The sequence below is a fragment of the Ranitomeya imitator genome, chromosome 4 (assembly GCF_032444005.1).
Source record: "Ranitomeya imitator isolate aRanImi1 chromosome 4, aRanImi1.pri, whole genome shotgun sequence".
Classification (NCBI taxonomy): domain Eukaryota; kingdom Metazoa; phylum Chordata; class Amphibia; order Anura; family Dendrobatidae; genus Ranitomeya; species Ranitomeya imitator.
Window position 1 is genome coordinate 363597676 of NC_091285.1, and position 26526 is coordinate 363624201.

The window sequence follows — 26526 nt, forward strand, 5'->3', positions numbered from 1 at the left end:
CATTCTATGGGGGCTGTGCTGCATTACATTCTATGGGGGGCTGGCGGCATTACATTCTATGGGGGGCTGGCTGCATTACATTCTATGGGGCTGTGCTGCATTACATTCTATGGGGGCTGGCTGCATTACATTCTATGGGGGGTGGCAGCACTACATTCTATGGGGGCTGTGCTGCATTACATTCTATGGGGGCTGTGCTGCATTACATTCTATGGGGGGCTGGCTGCGTTACATTCTATGGGGGCTGGCTGCATTACATTCTATGGGGGCTGGCTGCATTACATTCTATGGGGGGGCTGTATTGTATTCTATGGGGAGGTGGGCTGTATCACATTCTATGGGGTGCTGTATTATATTCTATGGAGGGGCTACAATATATTCTATGGGGGGCTGCATTATGCTCTATGAGGGGGCTACCACATATTATATATGCAGGGGCTGCATTATACTATATGAGGGGGCTGCATTATATTCTCTGGGGGGTTACAATATACTCAGGGGGCAACAATATATTCTGTGGGGTGGCTGCATTATACTCTGGGGTGGCATCATTATACTATATGTGGGCTGCATTATACTGTTTCGAGGACTATGGTGAATACATTATACTATATGAAGAACTATGGGGTGCATTATACTATGGGAAGTGAATTGTACTACATGGATGACAATGGCGGGGCATTATACTATATGGAGCACTATGAGGAGTGTATTTTAATATATGGAGGACTATGAGGAGTGTATTATACTATATGGAGGACTATGGGGAGTGTATTATACTATATGGAGGACTGAGGAGTGTATCTTATGGGCGGCACGGTGGCTCAGTGGATAGCACTGCAGCCTTGCAGCGCTGGAGTCCTGGGTTCAAAAACCACCAAGGACAACATCTGCAAAGAGCTTGTATGTTCTCTCCGTGTTTGCGTGGGTTTACTCCGGGCACTCCGGTTTCCTCCCACATTCCAAAGACATACTGATAGGGAATTTAGATTGTGAGCCCCATCGGGGACAGTTATGATAATGTGTGCAAAATGTAAAGCGCTGCGGAATATGTTAGCGCTATATAAAAAAAATAAAGATTATTATTAAAAAAAATAAAGATTATTATTATCTTATATATAATTGTCTAAGGGTCACTTCCGTCTGTCCTTCTGTCTGTCTGTCTGTCACGGTTATTCATTCGCTGATTGGTCTCGCCAGCTGCCTGTCATGGCTGCCGCGACCAATCAGCGACGGGCACAGTCCGGAAGAAAATGGCCACTCCTTACTCCCCGCAGTCAGTGCCTGTCGCCCGCATACTCTCCTCCGGTCACCGCTAACACAGGGTTAATGCCGGCGGTAACGGACCGCGTTATGCCACGGGTAACGCACTCCGTTACCGCCGCTATTAACCCTGTGTGTCCCCAACCTTTTACTATTGATGCTGCCTATGCGGCATCAATAGTAAAAAAAGTAATGTTAAAAATAATAAAAAAACAAAGAACCTGCTATACTCACCCTCTGTTGTACGCTGAGCCGCTCGCGCCTGCCTCCATCTTCCTTTCCCAGCAATGCATTGCGAAATTACCCAGAATACCTAGTCATCTGGGTGATTTCAGAATGCATCCTGGGAACGCAAGATGGCGGCAGCCGCGCGCCCATCGGCACAGCGCCATTGGATCCGAGGAGGTGGAGAGACAGGACGCTGAGGAGCAGCGACGACAATGATAAGTATGTTAGAACTACAAGGGGCCCTCGGATCGTTAGGTAAGTATGTTTATTTTTTATTTTTTAACCTGTGACATACGTGGCTGGGCAATATACTACGTGGCTGGGCAATATACTACCTGGTTGGGCAATATACTACGTGACTGGGCAATATACTACGTGGCTGGGCAATATACTACGTGGCTGGGCAATATACTACGTGGCTGGGCAATATACTACGTGGCTGGGCAATATACTACATGACTGGGCAATATACTACGTGACTGGCCAATATACTACGTGACTGGCCAATATACTACGTGACTGGGCAATATACTACGTCACTGGCCAATATACTACGTGGCTCTGTGCTGTATACTACGTAGCTGGGCAATATACTATGTGGCTGGGCAATATACTACGTCACTGGGCAATATACTACATGGCTGGGCAATATACTACGTGACTGGGCAATATACTACATGACTGGGCAATATACTACGTGACTGAGCAATATACTACGTGACTGGGCAATATACTACGTAGCTGGGCAATATACTACGTGGCTGGGCAATATACTACGTGGACATGCATATTCTAGAATACCCGATGCGTTAGAGTCGGGCCACCATCTAGTTATACTACATGGAGGACCGAGGAGTGTATTATAATATATGGAGCACTGAGGTGCACATTATAATATATGGAGAACTATGGGGTGTATTATATTAAACAAGCAAAATGCTGCCTATTCATCGAGTGATTGGATTGTTTATGTGGGAACAGAGATCCTTGTTCTCAGCAGCACATCACCGGTGTAAACTGTAGTTGTGTTGCTGATAACATGATACTGTATAGGGACAGATTGATCTAATTGTGATTGTTCTGTTCCCTTCTTTCTTTCTCAGTTGGTGTAAAGAGGCCGGGAATCAAGCGAACAACTTCAGTATTGTCGATCACACTCGTTTGGCGGCCTGAGATTAGCGCATGTAAATACAGCAGAAATGCTTTGCAGGGAGACCAGGCAAGGATGATGACAGTTGTAGTTAGCACCTGACGCCTGGGAATATCGCTAACTCTACTGCTTTTCCCAGCCGCCAGAGCATTTAATTCTGGTATGTGTAATGATTTTTAGGGTTGATGTCAGCTGCGTAATGTCAGCTGCTATCAATCCCTGGTGTAAGTAATGGAGAGGTGTCTATCAGACATCCCCACTACTAGCCCAAACCTGGCGAGACCCAGCGACTCTGAAGAACGGTGACAGTAGTAACAATACCGCTCTTCACAGTCGCCAAGCTCAGCGCAAGACTCGGAATATCTGAAGAGCGGTGACGTTACTGATGTCACCGCTCTTCAGAGCCACCGGGTCTCGTGCTGCGCAGCGGAACCAAAGGTGGCTGTAGGCAAAGTTTATGGAGCATCAGAATGAGGTTCCATAGCCTTTGGTCGTCTCATCCCTTCATTATCTAAGAGATCCAGTTATGTAGGTAAAGTAGCAGCTTTTCTTGGTACTGCAACTAAAACCAATAAATAGGACTGAGCTGTAATGCTGGATACAGCTGTGATTATATGTTATATAGTCGTGTTACACTCCCCTCACTTCTTGTAACCTACAAAGATATTATACAGTCACCATGCAACAAGTGGGCCTGTGTAACTTCAAATGCCAGGGCTGAATTTTAGTCCCAGTCCGGCCCTGCTTCAGCGACCCTTGGTTGACATGGCAATCCACCAGCACCCCACAATCATGTTGCAATGCAGCCATGCGCGGCCAGTACTACACGTCCACATAACCATGTGCCTTTAATGCTGATGTCAAAATGTGGGTATTAAATGCTTCGTTTTTTCTGAAAACACTAGTTTTTGGTTCTGACAAAAATTACTGGAATTACGCTACATGTGAACATGCCCTTAATCTGAAATGCCCCCTACAAAGAGTCAGCTGCAGCCATCTCAGATTGATGAGAAGGCCATGACAGAGTTTTCATTTGTTGCTGCAACTTCTAGATTCTTCCTTCTCCCCCTGCTGCCCCATAATAAACAGGAGTCCATCTTTCATTGCTACTTATATAACTATATCCAGCATGAAGGAACATAGGAACACTGATGTGTTGCACACTGACCATCTCCTTTAAAATAGTAAGACAGTGGAGAGCCCTATTCTATCTTTCTTAAAGGGAAAGAACATTTATCACTAAATTAGATCTCATTTAGAAGTCTGTGAGTCACGTAGTAAAAAACATGGATAGAACACGAACCCACTACAGCCTATGGGGCTATTCCCCTCTGTTATTTGTTTGCGGTTTCAAAACGTCACAGAGACATGTGCGTTTTTGATCTGAGTCACAGATCAAAATTACCCATACAAGACTAAGATTATATATTGCCAACAACTGCTCTGCGATTAACATCATGATTGTTAAGAGAAACGTCACAGGTATTTTTTGATTCCATCAGCAAAAATCACTGACGAAAAGCTGATGGTGAAAACTTGACCAAAGACTGATGAAAATCAAATCCAAAAACACTGATGAGGTACGAGAAGAAAAAAATTCACAAACGTCTGAATGAGACCTTGTGTAGGATTTTTTTTTACTTTACCTAAGTAAGATACTATACCGTGTGACCCCTTATCCAATTTCACAGTATACAGCATTAACTTAATTTTAGGCAACACATCAACATTAGGCCCAACTGAAAGATTTCACGCCACAATGATGCTTTGAAAAGTTGCAAAATTAAGGCACCGCTTGGAGCTCTGCCAAATGTTGTGACTTTTGGCGTTTTCATGCTAGTTTCTCCAGGCAGGGGTGTGAGCAGGACGCCACAGCTCATCTAATTCATAACAAGCTGTGGCATTCACTGGAGTAAGATTTCTGGCGTGGCGGGCACCACACCTCAGAGGCTACAGATTCATGAAGACGCATGCGTCTCGCTCCAGTATGCTCCCTCATTAGGACTGGTCTGGATGAATTGGGCCCTCAGCATTTACACAAAAGCACACAGCTTGAATTTATAGGTTATGATTGTAAGTTATGTGACACAAGGATTCACTGTATTTTTCGGACTATAAGACGCATTTTTTCCCAAAATTTTTTTGGAGGAAAACAGGGGGGTGTATCTTAGGGTATGTGCACACCATGCGGAAAATGCTGCGGATCCGCAGCAGTTTCCCATGAGTTTACAGTACAATGTAAACCTATGGAAAACAGAAAACGCTGAGCACATGCTGTGGAAAAAAACGCGCGGAAACGCAGCCGTTTACATTCCGCAGCATGTCATTTCTCTCTGCAGATTCCGCAGCGGTTTTACAGCTGCTCCTATAAAAAAACACAGTTGTAAAACCGCAATGAAATCCGCACAAAAACCGCGGTAAATCCGCAGCAAAAATGCAGCATTTTTGCCCTGCAGATTTATCAAATCCGCTGCGGAAAAATCCGCAGTGGACCATTATACGTGTGCACATAGCCTTATAGTCCGGATGTACTTACCAGGAGTCTCAACCCAGGCTGATGCGATGCGCAGCAGTTTCGGAGATGCTCAGTGGTGTGGGCTCAGCCGAAATTTTGTGAACTCCTAGAGCCCACACACATCCATCCCAGGCTGATGCACAGCAGTTTTGGAGATGTTCTGTGCAGCGGGGGCTCCTCCGACATTTTGTGAAAGCCGGGAGCCCCCGCACTTCCAGTGCTGTAATGCGTTGGCCTACAGGGCAATCTCGGGAGATAAGATCTCGGTGCCGAGATCTCATTCTGCACATGCGTTGCCTCCAGCGGCCATTTTCCTAGATACCACAGAATTACAGTAATGGAAGTGCTGGGGCTCCAGGGTTTCACAAAATGTCGACAGAGCCCCCACACCACCGAGCATCTCCAAAACTGCTGTGCACCAGCCTGGGATGGATGTGTGGGGGCTCCGGAATTTCACAATATGTCGGCGGAGCCCTTGCACCACCAATAATCTGCGATATTGCCACGCACCATCCTGGGATGGAAGTGTGGGGGCTTTCCCAAAATAGCGGAGCCTCGGCATCACCAAACCTGCCGCACCAGCCTGGGATGAGTCAGATCATCGCCAGACCACCGAACACCTCCTGTGACCTTGTTCCACCAGCGCTACTAATCACACTTTACCTCCGGGTAAGCTGAATTCGGACTGTAAGACGGACCCTCATGATGCATTAATTTTTTTACCTATTTTTCTTCTGAAAATTTGGGGTGCGTCTTATGGTCCGGTGTGTCTTATAGTACGAAAAATATGGTAAATCTTCCAATCAATTTGTGACAAATATGTTATTCAGGTTGACCATATTTTCTGGATATATTATATTAGCTTTTTTTCTTCACTTACCTGGTGACAGAAGTTGACTGTGTGCTTCACAAGAAGGATGAAAGTAACTTAATGCTAAAACAAAATTTGGAAAACAGAATATTAAAATAATTTATTAACTAAAGCGCAAAATGATAACTGCAAGGCTGGAAAATCTCTATCTGGACAATAAATAGCAATACTATATCTAATGGTAAGGAAAATAGGTTCTTGGCTACATCACTGAATAAGCAGGCGTCATCTCTCATGGTGATATAATACAGGTACAATGTTCACAAAATTCAAAAAAGCGATAAGAATACAGAAAGCTACTTACCAAGTAAGGTTTTCTCTTTGTTCACCGAAGTGCTCTCAATATTAACTTCACTATCAAAGGAATACAACATCTGGAGAACAAAACAACTCTATGATTAGATTGCTGGTGTCAAATACCAAAGCCCAGGACATGTCAGACCCCGAAAATTAATTTGTAAGACAACACTCATTCAGGGTTTATTTTTCATTGGGCAAGTAGAAAGACTAGCAGGAGTGTGTTGGCTCTGAAATCTATATCAAAGCAAGCACGGGTGCACCAAGACAGGATGCATAGTTTTAATGAAACCATTTGTATGTTTCTATGCAAATGAGGTGATCAGAACACTGTGGGTGGGGAAAGATAGTTCAGCACACCCTTCCTTTTACAGATTCGCTGAATAAATGGGAAGGGTTGGCCATCAATAATGTGGGAGGAAGGGTGATGCTCATTTGCATGTGATTTTTTTTTTCCAAAACGATTAGGCAGATTTTTTAAATAAAAAAAAAAAAAGGTATGGCTCCTCTTAGTATGCCTCAGCTTACTTTATTACTAATTTTGGAGATGACATACTCCCTCTAATCACCAATTTAATGTAGAATGATTTACCTCAGACTTTTTTTTTCTTTTTTAGTTCTTTAACCCCTTAGTGACCAAGTCAATTTTGACCTGAATGACTAGGCCAATTTTACAATTCTGACCACCGTCACTTTATGTGATAACTCTGGAAAGCTTCAACGGATCCCAATGATTCTGAGACTTTTTTTCGTGACATATTGTAATTCATGTTGGCGGCGGAAAAAAAAATTTTTGTCCCCTTAAATTACAGAGTTGTGTCACACAAAATAGTTAATAAATAACATTTCCCACAGGTCTACTTTACATCAGCACAATTTTGGAAATAATATTTCTCATTTTTCCAACAAAATTTACAAAACCATATTTTTTTAGGGACCACCTCACATTTGAAGTGACTTTGGAGAGCCTATATGATAGAAAATACCCAAAAGTGACACCATTCTAAAAACTGCACACCTCAAGGTACTCAACACCCCAAGAAGTTTATTAACCCTCCAAGTGCTTAACGAGAACTAAAGCAACATGGAAGGAAAAAATTAAGATGAACTTTTTTCACAAAAAATTTACCTTGGAACTAAACTTTTTTATTTCACAAGGGTATCAGGAGAAAATGGACCACAAAATGTGTTGTGCAATTTCTCCCGAGTATACCAATACCCCATATGTGGGGGAAATCCACTGTTTGGGCACACGTCAGAACTCAAAAGGGAAGGAGCACCGCTTGACTTTTTGAATACAAAATTGGCTGGAATTGATGGTGGGCACCATGTTGCGTTTGGAGACCCCCTGATGTACCTACACAGTGGAAACCCCACATAAATGACCCCATTTTGAAAATCACACCCCTCAAGAATTATATCCAGGGGTATTTTGAACCCACAGGTACATCACAGAATTTGGTCATCATATTGAATATGTCATCAGTGTTGAGAACAAGTGCTCGTTACTCCAGTTTCCATCGGGTGCTCGGGTATGCACCACATATCATGGGTGGTCGAGTGCAATGCTCCAGTCCCTGCCCTGCATGTTTCGTGGCTGTTCGATAACCCAAAAAACACATGGGATCTGTGATACTCGGTGCATATCCGAGCACCCGATGCAAACTCGAGTAATGAGCACTTGCGGTCAACACTGGTCATCATATCGACATAATTTTTTTTTTATTTTACTTTTTAAACTCCCCCCCAATTCTAACTCCAACCCTAACACAGCCCTAACCCTAACACACCCCTAAGACTAATCGAAACCCTAACCACAACCCTAACACAATCCCAAGGCCATCCCAACCCTAACACAACCCCAACCCTAACACAACCCTAACCCCAACCTTAACACCACCCTAACATACCCCTAACCCTAACACACCCCTAACCCTAACACAACCCTAACTGCAAAGAATAGAACCAATTTAAAATATATATATATATTATTTTTATCTAACTAAGGGAGTTTGATTTCTATTTTTTTATTTTGATCACTGTGATAGGGTCTATGACAGTGATCAAAATGAACCAATAGGAAAAATTTCCTATTGCTACCAGGCACCGTCCGGCAGACCTCAGCAGGCGCACTGCGCATGCTACTGCCATTGTCTTTCAGGAAGATGATGTGGAGAGCCAGGGGACGCAGCAGGAGGGTCCGGGGATGGCGGAGGTATCGGGTGGGCTCGGGGGACCCCATTTCTCTCTCCTCTAATATTATATGCTACTTCATATCAGAGGAGAGTGAAATTAATTGAAAATCTGACTTTTTTGTGATCGCCGTTATTCCATGAATAATAGCGATAAAGTGACAAGGGACCATAAAAACGGGCTCTGATCATATTCTCCAGGGTCTCAGCTACCCCCCGGTAGCCAAGACCCCAGAGATTTTCTGACGCTGGAGGGGCGCTATAGCCTTATTTCTCAGAACTGAGGAATAAGTACCCTTAACTGCCGCCGTTGAAAAAGCGTATTGGGGGTCGTTATGGAGTTAAAATAAGGTACTGAAGAGAAGCATGCCTGTCATTGGACCAGAGGTTTTTATAAAGTAGGCTTTGAACGCTGAAGTCTTACCTCATTTTGTTTGGCAAGAGGATCGTAGAGGCCAACACCTGTAAACCCTTCTACTCCCTGTATTTAAAAATAAAGGAATAAAAAAATGACTGCCATTAATGTAGGATATTTCCCTTTAAAATTTAAATCTCAACTTGTTTTTGTAGGTAACTGGAAGGGCAAGTTGTAGTATTGAATGGCACAATTCCTTTTACCGTATAATGTATTGAAAACAGACCAAAAAACAAAATCAAATTGTGGTTAAATTGTGAAAAACATAAATAAAAATCAAACAGTTCCACAATTCTTTTTTTCATTTGCTTTCTTAGGGCTCATACCCACTTGCTAGAAAAAAAACGGTCCGTAATCTGGACCGAAAAAATTGGATGCAAACTATGCGATTGTCATGCGAGTTCAATGCGATTTTTAATCACACCATCCGTTTTACATCCGTATGACATCCATATGCAATGCGTTTTTTCTCTGCAACTATTTTTTTACAATCATTTAGAGGACCATTTACAGTGTTCTATCTATGCCACAGAATGGTAAGGTATCTGTAAAAAATGGACAGAAAACGGATGGTCCGTATTCCGTGCGTTTTTTTCGCACCCATTGACTTGTATTGGCGAGACTCACAGCAAATCGAAGCATGCTGCGATTTTTTTCTCAGTCCGATTTCGGCTGAGAAAAAAAATCGCAAATGAGATGTCACCTATTGAATAACATTGGTCCGAGTGCAATCCGATTTTTTATCAGATTGCACTAGTCCGTTTTGCTCGCGAGTATGAGCCCTTACGGTGATTATTGTATGGCAAAAATGACTTGTGAACATGATTCTCCAGGTCAGTATGACTATTGTCAGGGGCGCAACAAATGTGGTCGCAGAGGTCGCAACCACAACTGGGCCAGTGCAGGTGAGGAGCTCGCTGACACCAGCACAAGTCTCAATTGGTTGGGCGTCCTTGGCCGTACATTCAGCTAAAGTGTAATGCGGAGCTGGAGTCCATGCGATGCCATACACTTTGTTGGCCAATCGTAGGCCAGAAGTTGATGTCGGTGTGCACGAGACTGGGGGAAGCATAGCAGTGACGTCATGCGCTACCCATGCTTGCATGCTGAAGTCAGCTGCCAGCTTCAGAAAAGGCTGGGGAGGGGACAGAATGTGAAAAAAAAATTTCTGTGCATTAAATAACCATGGCAGAATTGGGGCATATACCATGATGGGGAATATATACCAGGAAGGGACATATACAGATCTCCTCCATACATATCTCCAGATCTTTCAGATTTCAGGGCTGCCACTGGGCAACATTGAGTTTCAGCTCCCTCCAAAGATTTTCTATTAAGTTCAAGTCTGGAGACTGGCTAGGCCATTCCAGGACCTCGATATGCTTTTTATGGAGCCCCTCCTTAGTTGCCCTGCTGTGTGTTTCATTGCGATGCTGGAAGACCCAGCCATGACCCATCTTCAATGCTCTTACTGAGAACATGAGGTTGTTGGCCAAAATCTTGCGATACATCCATCCTCTCTTCTATACGGTGCAGGTGCCCTGTCCCCTTTGCAGAAAAGCACCCCCAAAGTATGATGTTTCACCAAGTTTCAGGGTTGGGGTGGTGTTCTTGGACTTGTACTCATCCTTCTTATTTCTCCAAACACAGCGAGTGGAGTTGATACCATAAAGATCTATTTCGGTCTCATCTGACCACATGATCTTCTCCCATACCTCCTCACTATCATACAGATGGTCATTGGTGAACTTCAAACGGGCCTGGACATGTGCTGGCGTGAGCAAGGGGACCATGTGACTTTAATCCATGACAGCGTAGTGTATTACAAACGGTAATGTGTGACACTGGTCCCAGCTGTCTTCCGGTCATTGACCAGGTGCTCCCATGTAGTTCTGGGCTGATTTCTGACCTGTGTCAGAATCATCCTGGCATCCTTCTGCTAACAGTTGTTGCCTTCTCTCCAAGCTGCTTGCCCTGTAGCCCATCCCAACCTTGTGCACGTCTACAATTTTGTCCCTGGTGTCCTTAGACAGCTCTTTGGTCTTGGCCATGATGGTGGAGTGTGTGGACAGGTGTCTTTTATTCAGGTAACGAATTCAAATAGGTGCAATTAATACGGGTAATGAGGGCAAAGTAGGGGGGCTTTCTAAAGAAAAACTAACAGGTCTGTGAGTACCAGAATTCTTGCTGGTTAGTAGGTGATCAAATACTTATTTCATGCAATAAAATGAAAATTAATTATGCAAAAATCAAACAATGTGATTTTCTGGCCTTCATTTTTAGATTCTTTCTCTCACAGTTGAAGTGCACCTATGATAAAATTATAGACCTCTCCATTCTTTGTAGGTGGGAAAACTTGCAAAATTGGCAGTGTATCAAATACTTATTTTACTCACTTGTACGTCTGACCAACATGTGGGGGCTGAATGGGGGAAAGGTGTGTGTGTGTGTGTGTAGGCTTTCTGCCTATGCACAGTGTACACAGACAGTTACCATTCAGTTCAAGTCCAATTCATTAATACTGGACCCATATATGATACTCTCTCTGCATCCTAAGGTTGCCATGTCTGCTATACCATACAGCACGAAGGACCGTCTAACTATGCCAGATGGACAGGTCTTGTGGGAGATCAAAAATATAATCAAATTATAAAGGGTTTTTATGAGACTGAAAAAACATGGCCGTATTCTTCCTGAGAGCGCCCCACTCATGTCTTTTGGTTACATCTGGAACTGCAGTTTAAATGAAACGGAGCTGCAACACCGGACCCTTCTCATGTACGGGAAGAAATCTTAAAATAAATATTGACGTTAAAAATATAAAAATGAGCACAAATCAGATGCAGTAAACTAATGCTGGTGAAAAAATAATGAAAGTACATGCATTTAGTTAGACCTATATATTGCCATATATGCATAAAGAAAACAAATGAAACATACCTTCCAAGTATACAAGACGTTCCCATCTCTCTCTATGTTAGTTATTCGGAGGGTTCGTGAGGATTTCTCTAAGGTTTCAGAAACTGAAATTGTTAAATTTTTGAGAAGATGAGAGGTTATAAAATATCCTTTTCCTAACTACACAGACTTGATAGTGATACTTGGCTTTGAGCAGTTGGTGTGATTATCCTACAATGCGTCCACTGCCAAATCGGTCACCAGATTCTTTCCACCTAATCTGAGAGCAGCATGATGTAGGAGCAGAGAACCTGATACCAGCGATATATCACTTAATGGGCTGCTTAGAATAATTTCTATTAAATCACTCTAGTAAACCTGCTGTCATGTAGTAGAACTAAGCCCCCAACACTGATTTACAGTTTTTTGCCTATGCACAGTGTAGACAGAAAGCTCCACAAAGTGATGTGGGTGAGGTTACACAGAGCTCAGCAATCAGAGAACTGGTAAATTGGCAGCAGATTGACACAATTTTTAATCAAAACTGCAGCGCTCATTAAGGTAAGTGATACATTGCTGGAATCAGGGTGTCTGTACCTACATCATGCTGTTCTCAGATTAACTAAAACCCATTGACAGGTTCTCTTTAAAGTAGACAGATGCAGTCATATGAAATTTCCATTTTGAAGGAAGAACTTTTTGCACTCAAGGTCTTAGTGGGGTCCAGACATCATTATCCTGCTGCTATGTGTGGTGAAAGTCTATGCCATAATTACAACTAGAGTTATTCTATCCTGAACCTAGTGTAACATCAGCTCTAACACAGTCAATTATATTGGTAAACTAGAGACTGCAGCAACAAGACAAAGCTGTTTAGTGGGACTAAATCCATTGTGTACTTCCCAAAATCAGATCTTATAGTCAAAATCTTATAGTAACGTACACAGATTTATTTATTCATTTGTACCATAACGATTTTTTAATTCTGTACATATCATCCCATCAATTCTGACCTCTCATTAACTTTGCCTTATCCCTTTGCTTATGATGAACCCTCTTGGTATCTGACCTTTTGACTACACAGCCTCTAAGTACTAGCTTCACACATATAATGAAAAAGACATTGTACCTACAGTGAAACATGAAGGAGGCTCAGTTATGTTTTGGGGCTGTGTTGATAAATCTGGCACAATGTGTCTTGAATCTTTGCAGGGTACAATGAAATCTCAAGACTATCTAGTCATCCTGGAGCAAAATATGCTGTCTAGTGTCAGAAAGCTTGGTATGAGTTGCATGTCATGAGTCCTAAAAACAAGGAAGAATGACTATGAACAAAGCATTAGATTATTCTTAAGTGGCCTTCTATGAGCCGTGATCTAAAATCCCCTTGACCCCTTCATGATCCTTGATCCAACGATCCAAAACATCATGGTTGGTAAGGGGTTCCAGACCTATGACGTATGAAATTGAAGAATTTTCCTTGGGATAGGGGAAAAAAGAAGCGCTATCTAAGCATAGTATTTAAGGTAAATAATGGATTGGGTGAAAAACATGGCGTGTGTGCTCACCCGGCAGAGTTGTGCTAACTGAGACACAACTCTAGAGGTGAATGGATCCAAGGCGTGTTTCATGTTGTTGACTGCAGCCAGCCTGGTGGAACATGAAGGATTCCTCCAGTGGAATTCCAAAGTCAATTAACTCATTACATTCATTATTTGCAAATGTTCCATTGATACACCCTTTTTAAACAAATATAAAAAAATAAAAGAATGATTTTACCTGCCATTAACTCCACCCATTTGGAACCAGAGAGGGTATAAGAGGGTTATATGTGACATTGTTTGTAGATACCTGATGAAGGCCGATTGTAGCCAAAACAAGTTGTGGTTTATGTACATTTTTTTAACCATGGTGTTTATTAGGCCGGTGTCCAATTTGCATGTGCAATGCGAGAAACACACATGAGTCTCTCACCTCGATACCCGGCACTACCGCTGGCGGTTCAGACCAGAGTGTTCAGCAATATTGAAGTACATGCAGCCACACACTCCAGTCCCGAGTGCTGGCGGCAGTGCCTTGTATTGAGGCGAAAGACTTGCGCGGGTTTCTCGCATTGCAGTTGCAAGTGGGACATCAGCCTTAAACTTATTGTTGGTTGAGCAGACTGCTGTTACCAATAACTTACAGGATATCAATATCTTCTGTGTTAGAAGCGCTGTTTCCTGAATTCTTTTCCTTGCTGACCTACGACTTATAGGTACGTTATGGCGCTCGTACGGGGCACATGAGCTGTGCTTGCACGATTGCCACTAGGAACTCAGAATAAGTGATAGCCAAACTCGGCTGTCAGGGCTCTTTTACTCACTAAATGCGGCAATCAATAGGAGCATGGACTGAAAGACATTCTGTCAGTGTAACACTGACAGATGTAATGCATTGCAATGTATGCGCAGCACAAAGCATTATAACTGAGATCAGAGTAATACAAGTAACATTTTCATAGAGAAACAAAACAAAAAAAATAGTTTAAAAAAAAAAATTGTAAAAATGTATAAAAAAAAAAAAACACCACAAAAACAGAAAAAAAAAATTATACCGATAAATGGCTATATTCAAGTAAAAGCCCCCAAAATACACAAATTTGAAATCACAGCATCCAGAATGACCTGATCTATTAAAATGTCACACTAGTTAACCCCTTCAGGGAACACCATAAAAAAATGCCGGTAAAAAAAACGCAAAACAACTATTCCTGAATTGCTGTTTTTTGTTCATTTTGCCTCTCAAAAATTGGTTGAAATAAAAATCTTAATTATCCAGACGTCTATTTTCAGTAAGGCAAGAGGCATACATGGTTATCTTTATATTGACTCTTCTTGTAGGTTGAATTGATATTTGTAAATTGATGAATGGTTGTTATTTACCTCTTATATCAGCTTCTACAGTTTATTGTACGGTTATCTTTGCAAAACAGGGATGCAGGGTCACTGAACAATGAGATTTGCTGATATATTGATTACATATTATACGAGGTCATGCAGTTTGTTGACTTGCAAACATTTAAAGATAAACTATAAACAATCAAACAATGTAGGTTAACCTCATCACCCCTTCACCTTTCCCTGTAAATGATGGCTTGAAGAACAATTGTGAACTATAAAAGGAGATATGCCTCTGCAACAAGACATCCAAGACATTCAAGAGATCCAAAGAACTAGAGAATCTTTACAAAACCACAGCCAGGAACACTCTACAGGATAGTTGCCAGATAATGGCTCCATCACAAGGGAGACAGGTTACATTCTACAGGATGTAAGCTTAAGGGATCAAAGCCTCGGCTGAAAGAATACAGATCTGCTCCAGTGACCATCACTGAATCCATTGATAAGTTTGGGGAAGTCAGGATTTGGACCCACCGGTCACCTGAGCCCATGGATACGGTTGGGAAAGCCAGGATTGGGACTCACCAGTCACCTGGCTCCAAGTAGATGCTTGGAGAAGCCAAGCTGTGACCCTCTGGTCACCTGGTCTAGTACCTCAATAGACTGTCAGGTTCCTAAACTTGTCATTACCTCCTATCTGTGCGTGCCACAGGTGGGGATAGACGGCCCTGGAAGCTCTGAAGTCCCAGCTCCTCTTACCCCGGCAAGTCAGCAGAAGGGTGAGACTCTGCAATTTCGCACCATCTTGGGTATTTTGATGGACTGGTCTGTGTTATTTACATGCTTCGTGGTTCAATAAAGTATTGCCACAATGTTTTACCTTCACTCTGCTTTGTGAGTAGTATTATGCCCATGGTAAAAAGAAAGTGGGCGTTCTGTAGAATGATCCCTGTCCATGCAGTTTTGGGTTAGTGGACTAGAGCACCCGCTGAATCCAGTGTCTCAACATTATGTTATGTGCCCGATAATGGCACTAATTAAAACGTCAAGTCGTCCCACCAAAGAAAAAAATGCCCTCACGTGACTGTCACAAGAAATAAAGAAAAATTATACCACTCAAAATAAGTAGATGCAAAAACTTGTTTTTGCAATAAAAAGCATCTTTTAGTGTGTGACAGCAGCCAAAAATAAAAAAACGATATAAATCTGGTATTGCACCGACCTGAAGAATAAATTAGTCTAATCACTTACACTACACGAGAAATGGAATAAAAATAAATAAAACAAATTCTTGATCTGATGTTGATTTGTTAATTCTGCCTCCCAAACATTGCAGTAAGGCTCAGCTCACATTTATTCTGTGCTCTCTGCTGAGCACTTACTCCAGGGTTTCAGTGTAAATCTCTGAAATACCTGATTCAGACAGAACCCACGGCGGAAGATTCCCTATAATGAGGCACACTGAGACACTTTGGAGCCTTCTGGCCTATGATCCGGCGGTGTCCATCTTTTTAGGCGTACAAAAAAAGCAAAGTCGATCACAATTTTGTGTACCTCTGATAAGAAAGTACAACGCATTTCACTTGCCAGACATAGTACAGAGTAAGTGCTCGCTCTCACTTGTGATGTAATTGGACACATGCAATCCAATAAAAAACTCAGATTGCACTTGGCCGAATGTTAACCTATGGGGTAGCTCACATCTGAAATTATTTTCTCATGCCGATTCGGCATGGGAAAACAATCGTAGCATGAATAGGATTGCAAGCACCCATACAAGTCTATGGATGCGCGTGAAACCTTGCACTTCATTCGAATATTATCCAAGAGCAGTGCAATTCCCTTGGAGGCCCGCAATGGAGAAGAAGAATTTAAGCAAGCCCTTGCTCAGCTCCATCATCTGTCAATGGAAATATAGGGGACTTCCAAGTTACTGGTAGCACAAATGCTCTGTAAAAGCGCTATGGCTCCTCGCCGCCTAGAAGAAATTCAGCGCATTCTGTGCTCCCAAATCCAAATGCCCCCCTCCCTTCTGAGCTTCACAATGTGCTTACACCACATTTAGAAGTCCCACGTTTCTGTAACGATGAAAGCTCACTAAGTTTATGGGGTCCTGTGCCTCCAGAAGCACCAGCTGGGCAGAATACATGGGCAGCAATACAATGTACAGGCACTACAATGGCAGATTTTTCAATTTTCACTTGGCAATATCAACTGCTGCTTGTTCCTGGAAAACACCCATGGAATCAAAATCGTCCCTACACCTGTAAATAAATTCCGAGGGGAGTGTGATTTCCAAAATGGGGTCACTTGAGAAGGGATTCTGCTCTTCTAGCACTTAGGGGCTCTGTATATTGAGTCAGCAAAATTATATGGGATAATTTGTTCTCCATGTGTCAAATATTGCTCTGTCCCTCCCGAGTCTTGCTGTGAAGCTAAGCAGTACTATACAGGCACATATGGGGTATTTCCACATTCAGTAGAAATTGTGTGACAAATTTTTCAGGCCATTTTTACTAATTTCCCTGTGCGAAAATTGAAAATATGGGGCTAAATCTAAATTTTTGTTGTAAAAATGTAAACATTTTTTCTTCACTGCCCAATGGAATAACATTCTGTGACACTCCTGTGGTGTCAATATGATCGCTGCACCCTTACATGAATTGAGAGGTGTAGTTTGTAAAATGGGGTCACTTTTGGGGGAGTTCTGCTGTTTTGGCACTTCAGGGGCTCTCCCAGTGGGTCATGGCACCCGCAAACCATAACAGTAAAATCTGTACTATAATTTGGCGATCCTTCCCTTCTGAGCTTTCCACTGTGCCTGAAAAGTATTTCTCTATTAAGTGTAGGGTATTGGCATACTCCGGAGAAATTGCACAACAAAACTGAGGTAAATGGTAAAAATGTAATTATTCTTTCTTCCCCATCGAATGGTATAAAATTCTGTGAGACAGATGTGGTGTCAACATGATCACTGCACCCCTAGGCCACAATCACACATCTACCATTTGGTGAGAAGTTTACCCCAGTAGTTGTAAGAAGGCTGTAGATTAAGTATGACTTTACTGTGAAAAATAAGGCGACTGTGGCTATAACTCTGTGGGCTGCCAATACATTAGTGATTTAAAAAGCTCCATTTTCTGAATGACTCGCCAATCTTAGAAAAATATTTAGAATCGAGAGTCCTCAGTGGTTGATACCTTTTAATGGCTAACTGAAAAGGTCTCTTCATCAGGCATAGACTAAAAGAAATTCTGGAGAATCACATATTTATGCACAACACATCACAAAAAAAACACCCATGGATAAGACAGGTGACATGAAGCAGAATTACCATGAGTGATAAACAGTTATGTCCATAAATATTGGACCAGTTCTTAGAAAAGGAATGTTTTATTGTCCTCTGATATGGGTCTGGTTCTGTTGTGATGACCCCACACAGTCTGTGGGGCAGATTCCTTAGTTGATGTAAAAAGACATAAATCCATGCAACACACTCATTCCTGCACTAAGACTGTCAAAGGTCATCATCAGCTTATATTCACAGACTCTTCTGCCTCTCTGAGATTTGAAGTTACCTTTTAATACAAGTAATTTCATGTCCATAATGTTATGATCCGGGAGACAGAAATGTATTGCCACAGGTAGATTCATTCTTTTTTCTCTTATTGTATGGCGATGAGAGTTCAATCTTGTTCTCAATTTTTGCCCTGTCTACCCCACATACAGACCCCCAGTTGGACATTTAGCACAAATAATTAAGTACACCACATTAGAAGTGACGCAGCTGTGATGTGTTGTGCATAAATGTGATTCTCCAGAGTTTCTTTTAGTCTATGCCTGATGAAGAGACCTGTGTAGTCTTGAAAGCTTACAATTTGTTACCATCTTTTCAGTTAGCCATTAAAAGGTATCAACCACTGAGGACTCTCAATTCTAAATATTTTTCTATCTACTGGCTAACACGGTACCAAGATATATATCTTTCCTGTTGCCAATCCTAGTAAAGCTGAAGATTGTTGAATTGGATGACATTGCCAAACTATTAATCCTATTCAGACAAAGACTTCTCCATTTCTACTCTGATCTGTGCCCCAGTCTGGGCTTCCAATGATGGAATGCAGACTTAGGCTAGGTTCACATCGCGTTAGGAGCCATCTGTTTAATGGATCCGTTACTAAGCGGCACTAACGCAATGTAATGGATCCGTTAACGCACATATTGCCATCCATTATCATAATGCATTCTACAGCATGTGAAAATCAGCATGCGTTAGTGATGATGCTTTACTTTGTGACGCACCCTCGAACGTGGTCTACTGTGTTTTCGAGTACGTTAGGTCTAACGCACAGCGAACAGACGCGTTCGCTGTGCATAGACCTCTATTACTAACGCATAGCAACGCAATGCTACCATACATTAGCGCAATCATAGAAAAAAGTGAATTTGGGTATCAGCATTAGCGCATCCATGGCACTAACGCGATGTGAACCTAGCCTTATCATAGAGCAAGAATTACATTTTCAACTACAGCACTTGAACAAAAGAAGATAAAAGTAATCTAACATGGTACTTGTCACTTATGTTCCATTTACAAAAAGGTAGTATCTATGTGAAGGATAACCACTTTAAGAACATTACTGTGACTATAAATAATAATAAAATAAAATACGTGTGTCAAGAATTTTAAAAGGACTATCAAAAAGGGAAATGTGCATCAATCTGCAGTAATCAGAGGAGAAACAGAAAGTCCTTTCACATCACTGAGTGGAATTTCCCGTTTGCAGAAGTAATTTCACTATTTGTTTGAAGGTCGATGACACAATGTAAATGAACAAACATACAGTACGTGTGATTAAATATTTTAGTCTTCGTTTAGAAAGTTAAACTATTGCTTCCACACCCACACATTGTTGCTAAGTGGCTTAGTATTATTTCAGTAAACTTAAAAAAAAATAAAATAAAAACAAAAAAAATGTGTAGACTGTGTGACGTAAGGAAAAAGTCTAGGTTAGGCTGAAGTCAGACACCCATGAAATAGGGATGCAAGATCCACGATCCAAGCCAGAATTGACATCACGGAGGTCTAATGTGCCTGTAGAGGCTAGATTCACTCTAGCGCTTTATCCATGTCGGACAAATCTATTTTTTATACATAATGCAGTGGCCAAGTGAACAGACTGGAGAGTGGAGTCATGGCAGTCTATGGCCACATCATGGGTCCGACTGAATCCAGTCTGATTCTCATTTTGGGGGATTCAGGTGGAACCCAAACAGTGCAGAAATGCCATCTAAACAGGGGCTTAGGCCTCTTTCACACTTCCGTTTTTTACAATCAGTCACAATCCATCAAAATGTTTTTTACGGATCCGTCGAGGCTATGTGCACACACTGTGTATGCGTCTTCGCTGCATTTTTCCACTGCGATGCTCCCGGCAACTCTTGTTCCCAGTAATGCCTTGCGAGACAATGATCTGTGATGACGTAGCGGTCTCGCCTAATGCTACGTCTTCGGGTCATTTTGCAAGGCATCACTGAGAACGGGAGTTTTAGCGTGCGTTTTGTTGCGTTTTTGTTTGCGTTGTGCGTTGCGTCTCCAACGCAACATCGCACAACGCAAATGTGAACGTAGCCTAGCAAAACAGCCACAACCAATCAGCGACGGGCACAGACCGGCGGCAAAATGGCCGCTCCTTACTCCTCGCAGTCAGTGCCCGCTCCATACTCCCCTCCAGTCAGCGCTCGCACAGGATTAATGGCAGCGTTAACGGACTGTGTTATGCCGCGGTGTAACGCACTCCGTTAACACTGCTATTAACCCTGTGTGACCAACTTTTTACTATTGATGCTGCCTATGCAGCATCAATAGTAAAAAGATCTAATGTTAAAAATAATTAAAAAAATAAAAAATCATTATATACTCACCCTCCGGATCCAGCCCAGGCCTTTCCCGATCCTCGCGACGCTCGCAAGATCGCTACATCATCTCGCGAGACCGCAATGCACTCTTGGGACCGGAGCGTCGCGAGAAGCATGGGTAAACCCCTGGGCTGGATCCGGGGGCCGACGGAGGGTGAGTAACTATTTTTTATTTTAATTATTTTATTAACAGAGATATGGTGCCCACATTGCTATATACTACGTGGGCTGTGTTATATACTGCGTGGGCTATGTTATATACTACATATCTGTGCTATATACTACGTGGCTGGGCAATATACTACGTGGCTGAGCAATATACTATGTGGCTGGGCAATATACTACGTGGCTGGGCAATATACTACGTGGCTGGGCAATATACAACGTGGCTGGGCAATATACAACGTGGCTGGGCAATATACTACGTGTCTGTGCTATTTACTATGTGGCCTGTGCTATATACAGGTCCTTCTAAAAAAATTAGCATATAGTGTTAAATTTCATTATTTACCATAATGTAATGATTACAATTAAACTTTCATATATTATAGATTCATTATCCACCAACTGAAATTTGTCAGGTCTTTTATTGTTTTAATACTGATGATTTTGGCATACAACTCCTGATAACCCAAAAAACCTGTCTCAATAAATTAGCATATCAAGAAAAGGTTCTCTAAACGACCTATTACCCTAATCTTCTGAATCAACTAATTAACTCTAAACACATGCAAAAGATACCTGAGGCTTTTATAAACTCCCTGCCTGGTTCATTACTCAAAACCCCCATCATGGGTAAGACTAGCGACCTGACAGATGTCAAGAAGGCCATCATTGACACCCTCAAGCAAGAGGGTAAGACCCAGAAAGAAATTTCTCAACAAATAGGCTGTTCCCAGAGTGCTGTATCAAGGCACCTCAATGGTAAGTCTGTTGGAAGGAAACAATGTGGCAGAAAACGCTGTACAACGAGAAGAGGAGACCGGACCCTGAGGAAAATTGTGGAGAAGGACCGATTCCAGACCTTGGGGAACCTGAGGAAGCAGTGGACTGAGTCTGGTGTGGAAACATCCAGAGCCACCGTGCACAGGCGTGTGCAGGAAATGGGCTACAGGTGCCGCATTCCCCAGGTAAAGCCACTTTTGAGCTACAGAGAAGCAGCACTGGACTGTTGCTAAGTGGTCCCAAGTACTTTTTTCTGATGAAAGCAAATTTTGCATGTCATTCGGAAATCAAGGTGCCAGAGTCTGGAGGAAGACTGGGGAGAAGGAAATGCCAAAATGCCTGAAGTCCAGTGTCAAGTACCCACAGTCAGTGATGGTGTGGGGTGCCATGTCAGCTGCTGGTGTTGGTCCACTGTGTTTCATCAAGGGCAGGGTCAATGCAGCTAGCTATCAGGAGATTTTGGAGCACTTCATGCTTCCATCGGCTGAAATGCTTTATGGAGATGAAGATTTCATTTTTCAGCACGACCTGGCACCTGCTCACAGTGCCAAAACCACTGGTAAATGGTTTACTGACCATGGTATTACTGTGCTCAATTGGCCTGCCAACTCTCCTGACCTGAACCCCATAGAGAATCTGTGGGATATTGTGAAGAGAAAGTTGAGAGACGCAAGACCCAACACTCTGGATGAGCTTAAGGCCGCTATTGAAGCATCCTGGGCCTCCATAACATCTCAGCAGTGTCACAGGCTGATTGCCTCCATGCCACGCCGCATTGAAGCAGTCATTTCTGCCAAAGGATTCCCGACCAAGTATTGAGTGCATAACTGAACATTATTATTTGTTGATTTTTTTGTTTGTTATTAAAAAACACTTTTATTTGATTGGATGGGTGAAATATGCTAATTTATTGAGACAGGTTTTTTGGGTTATCAGGAGTTGTATGCCAAAATCATCAGTATTAAAACAATAAAAGACCTGACAAATTTCAGTTGGTGGATAATGAATCTATAATATATGAAAGTTTAATTGTAATCATTACATTATGGTAAATAATGAAATTTAACACTATATGCTAATTTTTTGAGAAGGACCTGTACTACGTGGGCTGTGCTATATACTACGTGGGGTGTGCTACGTGGCTGTGCTATATAGTACGTAGCTATGCTATATACTACATGGGCTGTGTTATATACTACGTGGGCTGTGTTATATACTACGTGGGCTGTGCTATATACTACGTGGGCTGTGCTATAAGCTACTTGGCTGTGCTATATTTCTCTGCTGTATCTGTGCATCATGAATCGTGGTATGTGTTAAAGAGGGGGGCCCACTGAGACTCTTTCACCCGGGGCCCTCAAAAACCTGGAGCTGGCCCTGGCTTCACTGATTGTTCGCGGCCGGGCTTGACCAATCTGCGACAGGCGCAGTCCGGCCGCGAATTGGCGCGGAATTTGAACCACGCTTCGCTAATTGGTCGTGGCCGGCCGGATCCTGTGTATAAATTGCATTATTCTGAAAACTTCATAAATAAATTACATACATATTCTAGAACACCCGATGCGTTAGAATCGGGCCACCATCTAGGATATAATATATGAGTTTCACTTTTTGTATTGAAGAACTGAAATAAATTAACTTTTTGATGATATTCTAATTTTGTGAGAAGCATTTGTACATATAAAATCTTGGCCCGACCTAGACATAGTGGAGCAAGCTGCTGCCAGACACCTTTGATGGAAGTTTATCATCTGGAACAACATAAGGATCAAGATCAAGTGTTAAAATTCAATGTGCTTGATCCCCCTTCCTATTCCCATTATCCACTTTGAAAGAGTCAGGAGGCTCCCCAAGAACATTAGATGTGAAGGCTAACGTATTTAATGTGCATGATGGCTTTAAGTACATGAATAGTGCTACTTGTGCAGGTATTGTGTTCCACATTTATCAACAATATCTTTATATTTTGGCTCCTCTTTGATTTCCCCCCATCAAACCATTAGGGTGTTTGGTACATAGATAAATACAGAAGGCAGTTTTCCTGAGATCTACGTTCGGTAACTAGACTTCTAAATCCATCTATTATAATGTCATGTCCTACTTGGTGTTGTGCTCCACTACATGAGATAAATGTACAAGAACAGCCTTCAAACCCTTTTAACTCCATTCATGATAAGACTGAAAAGCCGATATGACCTACATGTAATAAAAAAAACAAAGAGGGCATTGTTAACAAGGCAAAAATAGACATTCAGTCCTTGACCTGAGCGCTTTTGAGGTTTATGAAGACCACTTTAATAAATAATTGGAATCTCAATTTCAGCGGGTTAGCATAATTTGTCCGTCAGTTAAAATTATTCATGCTAGGGTATTCCTTTTATTTAGTAATGATTTTTATTTTAGATTACCGTATTCCTCAAATTTGATTTAGTAAAGATGACACATTTTATGCAACATACCTATTGCTGAAGCCACAAACTTTCATAAGAAACTTCCACAGAGGGCCACAAACTGCTTCACTACAGGGGTCCCCGCACACGAGGAAGGTTTGTTTGCAGTAAATTGGGTTTTGCCACAGATTTAGTTGTGAGCGAATTCCATAAAAAGAATTTACATGCTGCAGATTTGATACATTGGCATCGCATGTTAATTGAAGTGTTGAAATTGGCTGCAATATGTGTAATCTCATCTACATGTTACTGGTTTATGCTGTAGATTTGTGGGAAGAAAAGCCTCAACTAAAAAGTGATGCATAGATTCAGCCCCAGAAGTCATAAAAAATGTTCACCATTTTCATGCTAAAATGGATATCTGCACTGCACTCCTGCTATGGCTCACCATCAGACAAGGAGGCATAGCGCCATGTATTCCATCTCACACCTTACAGTTTATTAAACAGCAGAAGACCCCAGTTTAAAGAACTCAGTTAGGCTAGTTTCACATTTGCGTTTAAATCCGCAGCGTTTAAAACACATCCGCAAGTGGTGAAAAAAACGCATGTAAACGCGTACAAACGCTGCGTTTTTTTTAGACGCATGCGTTGTCGCATGCGGTTAAAAAAACACCGCGTTTGTACGCGTTTACATGCGTTTTTTCCTGCGTTTGCGCTTTTGGTTTGCATGATGAGAAATTTCACAAGAGAAAAATCAAGATCCAGACACCGCCAATGGGATTACAGAGGTATTATGACGAAACGCGGAACGGCATAAATGGCCCCCCAAAAGAAATTCATGAATAGCTGGTTTTTGTTCATTCTGCTTCACAAAAATCGGAATAAAAAGCGATCAGAAAATGTCACGTGCCCGAAAATGTTACCAATAAAAATGTCAACTCGTCCCGCAAAAAACAAGAGCTCGCATGACTCTGTGGACCAAAATATGGAAAAATTGTAGCTCTCAAAATGTGGTAACGCAAAAAATATTTTTGGGAATAAAAAGCGTCTTTCAGTGTGTAACAGCTGCCAATCATAAAAATCCACTAGAAAACCCCCTATAAATAGAAATCAAACCCCCTTCATCAACTCCTTAGTTAGGGAAAAATTAAAAAAATGTATTTATTTCCATTTTCCCATTAGGGTTAGGGTTAGGTTTAGAGTTAGGGTTTGGATCCCTTTATCACCTTGATGGTGGCTTAGGGTTAGGGTTTGGATCCCTTTATCACCTTGATGGTGGGGGGTGGCTTATCAGTGTCTAGACTTGTTTTTCTCTATTGAAACGCATGCGTTCAAAAACGCAACCAAACGCACGTGCTTAAAAACGCATGCGTTTACATAGACAGCAATGCGTTTTTTTGACGCAAACCGTGCGCAATCGAACGCATGCGTTTCCTGGCAGCAAATAGACGCCTCTAGAAATTACTACATGTTGCATTTCCGCACCAAGCCGCAAGCGACAAAAAGACGCATGCGTCGTCAAACGTGGCAAAACACGAACAAAAAAAACGCATGCGTTTTTAATGTTATATATAGGAAAACACGACGCATGCGTTTATATGCGGTACAAACGCTGCGGCAAAAAATGCAAATGTGAAACCAGCCTTAGGCAGTTTTCTGACAGGTTCAAACAACATGGGTAGAGAGAAATAAAAAATGATCATCCACTTTAAAAAGAAAAATTTAGGCCACGTGCACACGTTGAGTATTGTTCGTCTATTTTTACCTCATTATTTGTAAGCCAAAGTGTAAGGAAAAGTATTAGGGTATGTGTCCACCTTCAGGATGGCCGGCGGTTTAGTCGGAGCGGCAAACCCTTGTGTGACGCGATGATGCCGGATGGGTTCATAGCACACATCCGGGATCATCGCACCCCACACATAGGGCCCTGTGTTATATCTTGTGGCGGCGCAGCGTCGCCGCAAGGTATACGGACATGCTGCGATCTTAAAAGACGCGCCGCATGTCCGGAGTCGCAGGGCTGCCGGGTGCGTGTTACCACGCATAGTGGAGATGGGATTTCATTAAATCCCCTCCACTATGCTGTAACATCTGGACGCTGCGTGTTTGACGCTGCATCTCTCTGCAGCATCAAACACGCAGTGTTTCCTGCACGTGGAAACATACCCTAATGGAATCACGTCACCACTTCCACATTTTTCTCCCACTCCTGGTTTTGCCTTACAAATGCGGAGGTAAAAAAAACCCCTCAAATATTCACCGTGCGCACCAGGCCTTAGAAATCTAATACAGTTGTGTGAAAAAGTGTTTGCCCCCTTCTTGATTTTCTAGTCTTTTGCATGTCTGTCACAATTAAATGTTTCAGGTCACCAAACAAATTTAAATATTAGGCAAATATAACACAAGTAAACACAAAATGCAGTTTATATTATTAAGGGAAAAAAAATCCAATCCTATATGGCCTTGTGTGAAAAAGTGATTGCCTCTTAAACCTATTAACTAGTTGGGCCATCCTTAGCAGCAACAACTGCAATCAAGCGTTTGTGATAACTGGCAATG

General features: G+C 42.1%; 1 protein-coding gene across 1 annotated transcript in view; it reads right to left on the reverse strand.

The window, feature by feature from the left end:
• The window catches only part of GSAP (gamma-secretase activating protein), a 204143-nt gene that overhangs the window by 160043 nt on the left and 17574 nt on the right, over positions 1–26526 (reverse strand). The window contains exons 2-5 of the mRNA XM_069765130.1: positions 11872–11954; positions 8941–8997; positions 6332–6401; positions 6037–6090 (exon numbers count right to left, since the gene is read on the reverse strand). Of these exons, the coding sequence (XP_069621231.1) occupies positions 6037–6090; positions 6332–6401; positions 8941–8997; positions 11872–11954 (264 nt within the window). The remainder of the gene's footprint in view (positions 1–6036; positions 6091–6331; positions 6402–8940; positions 8998–11871; positions 11955–26526) is intronic.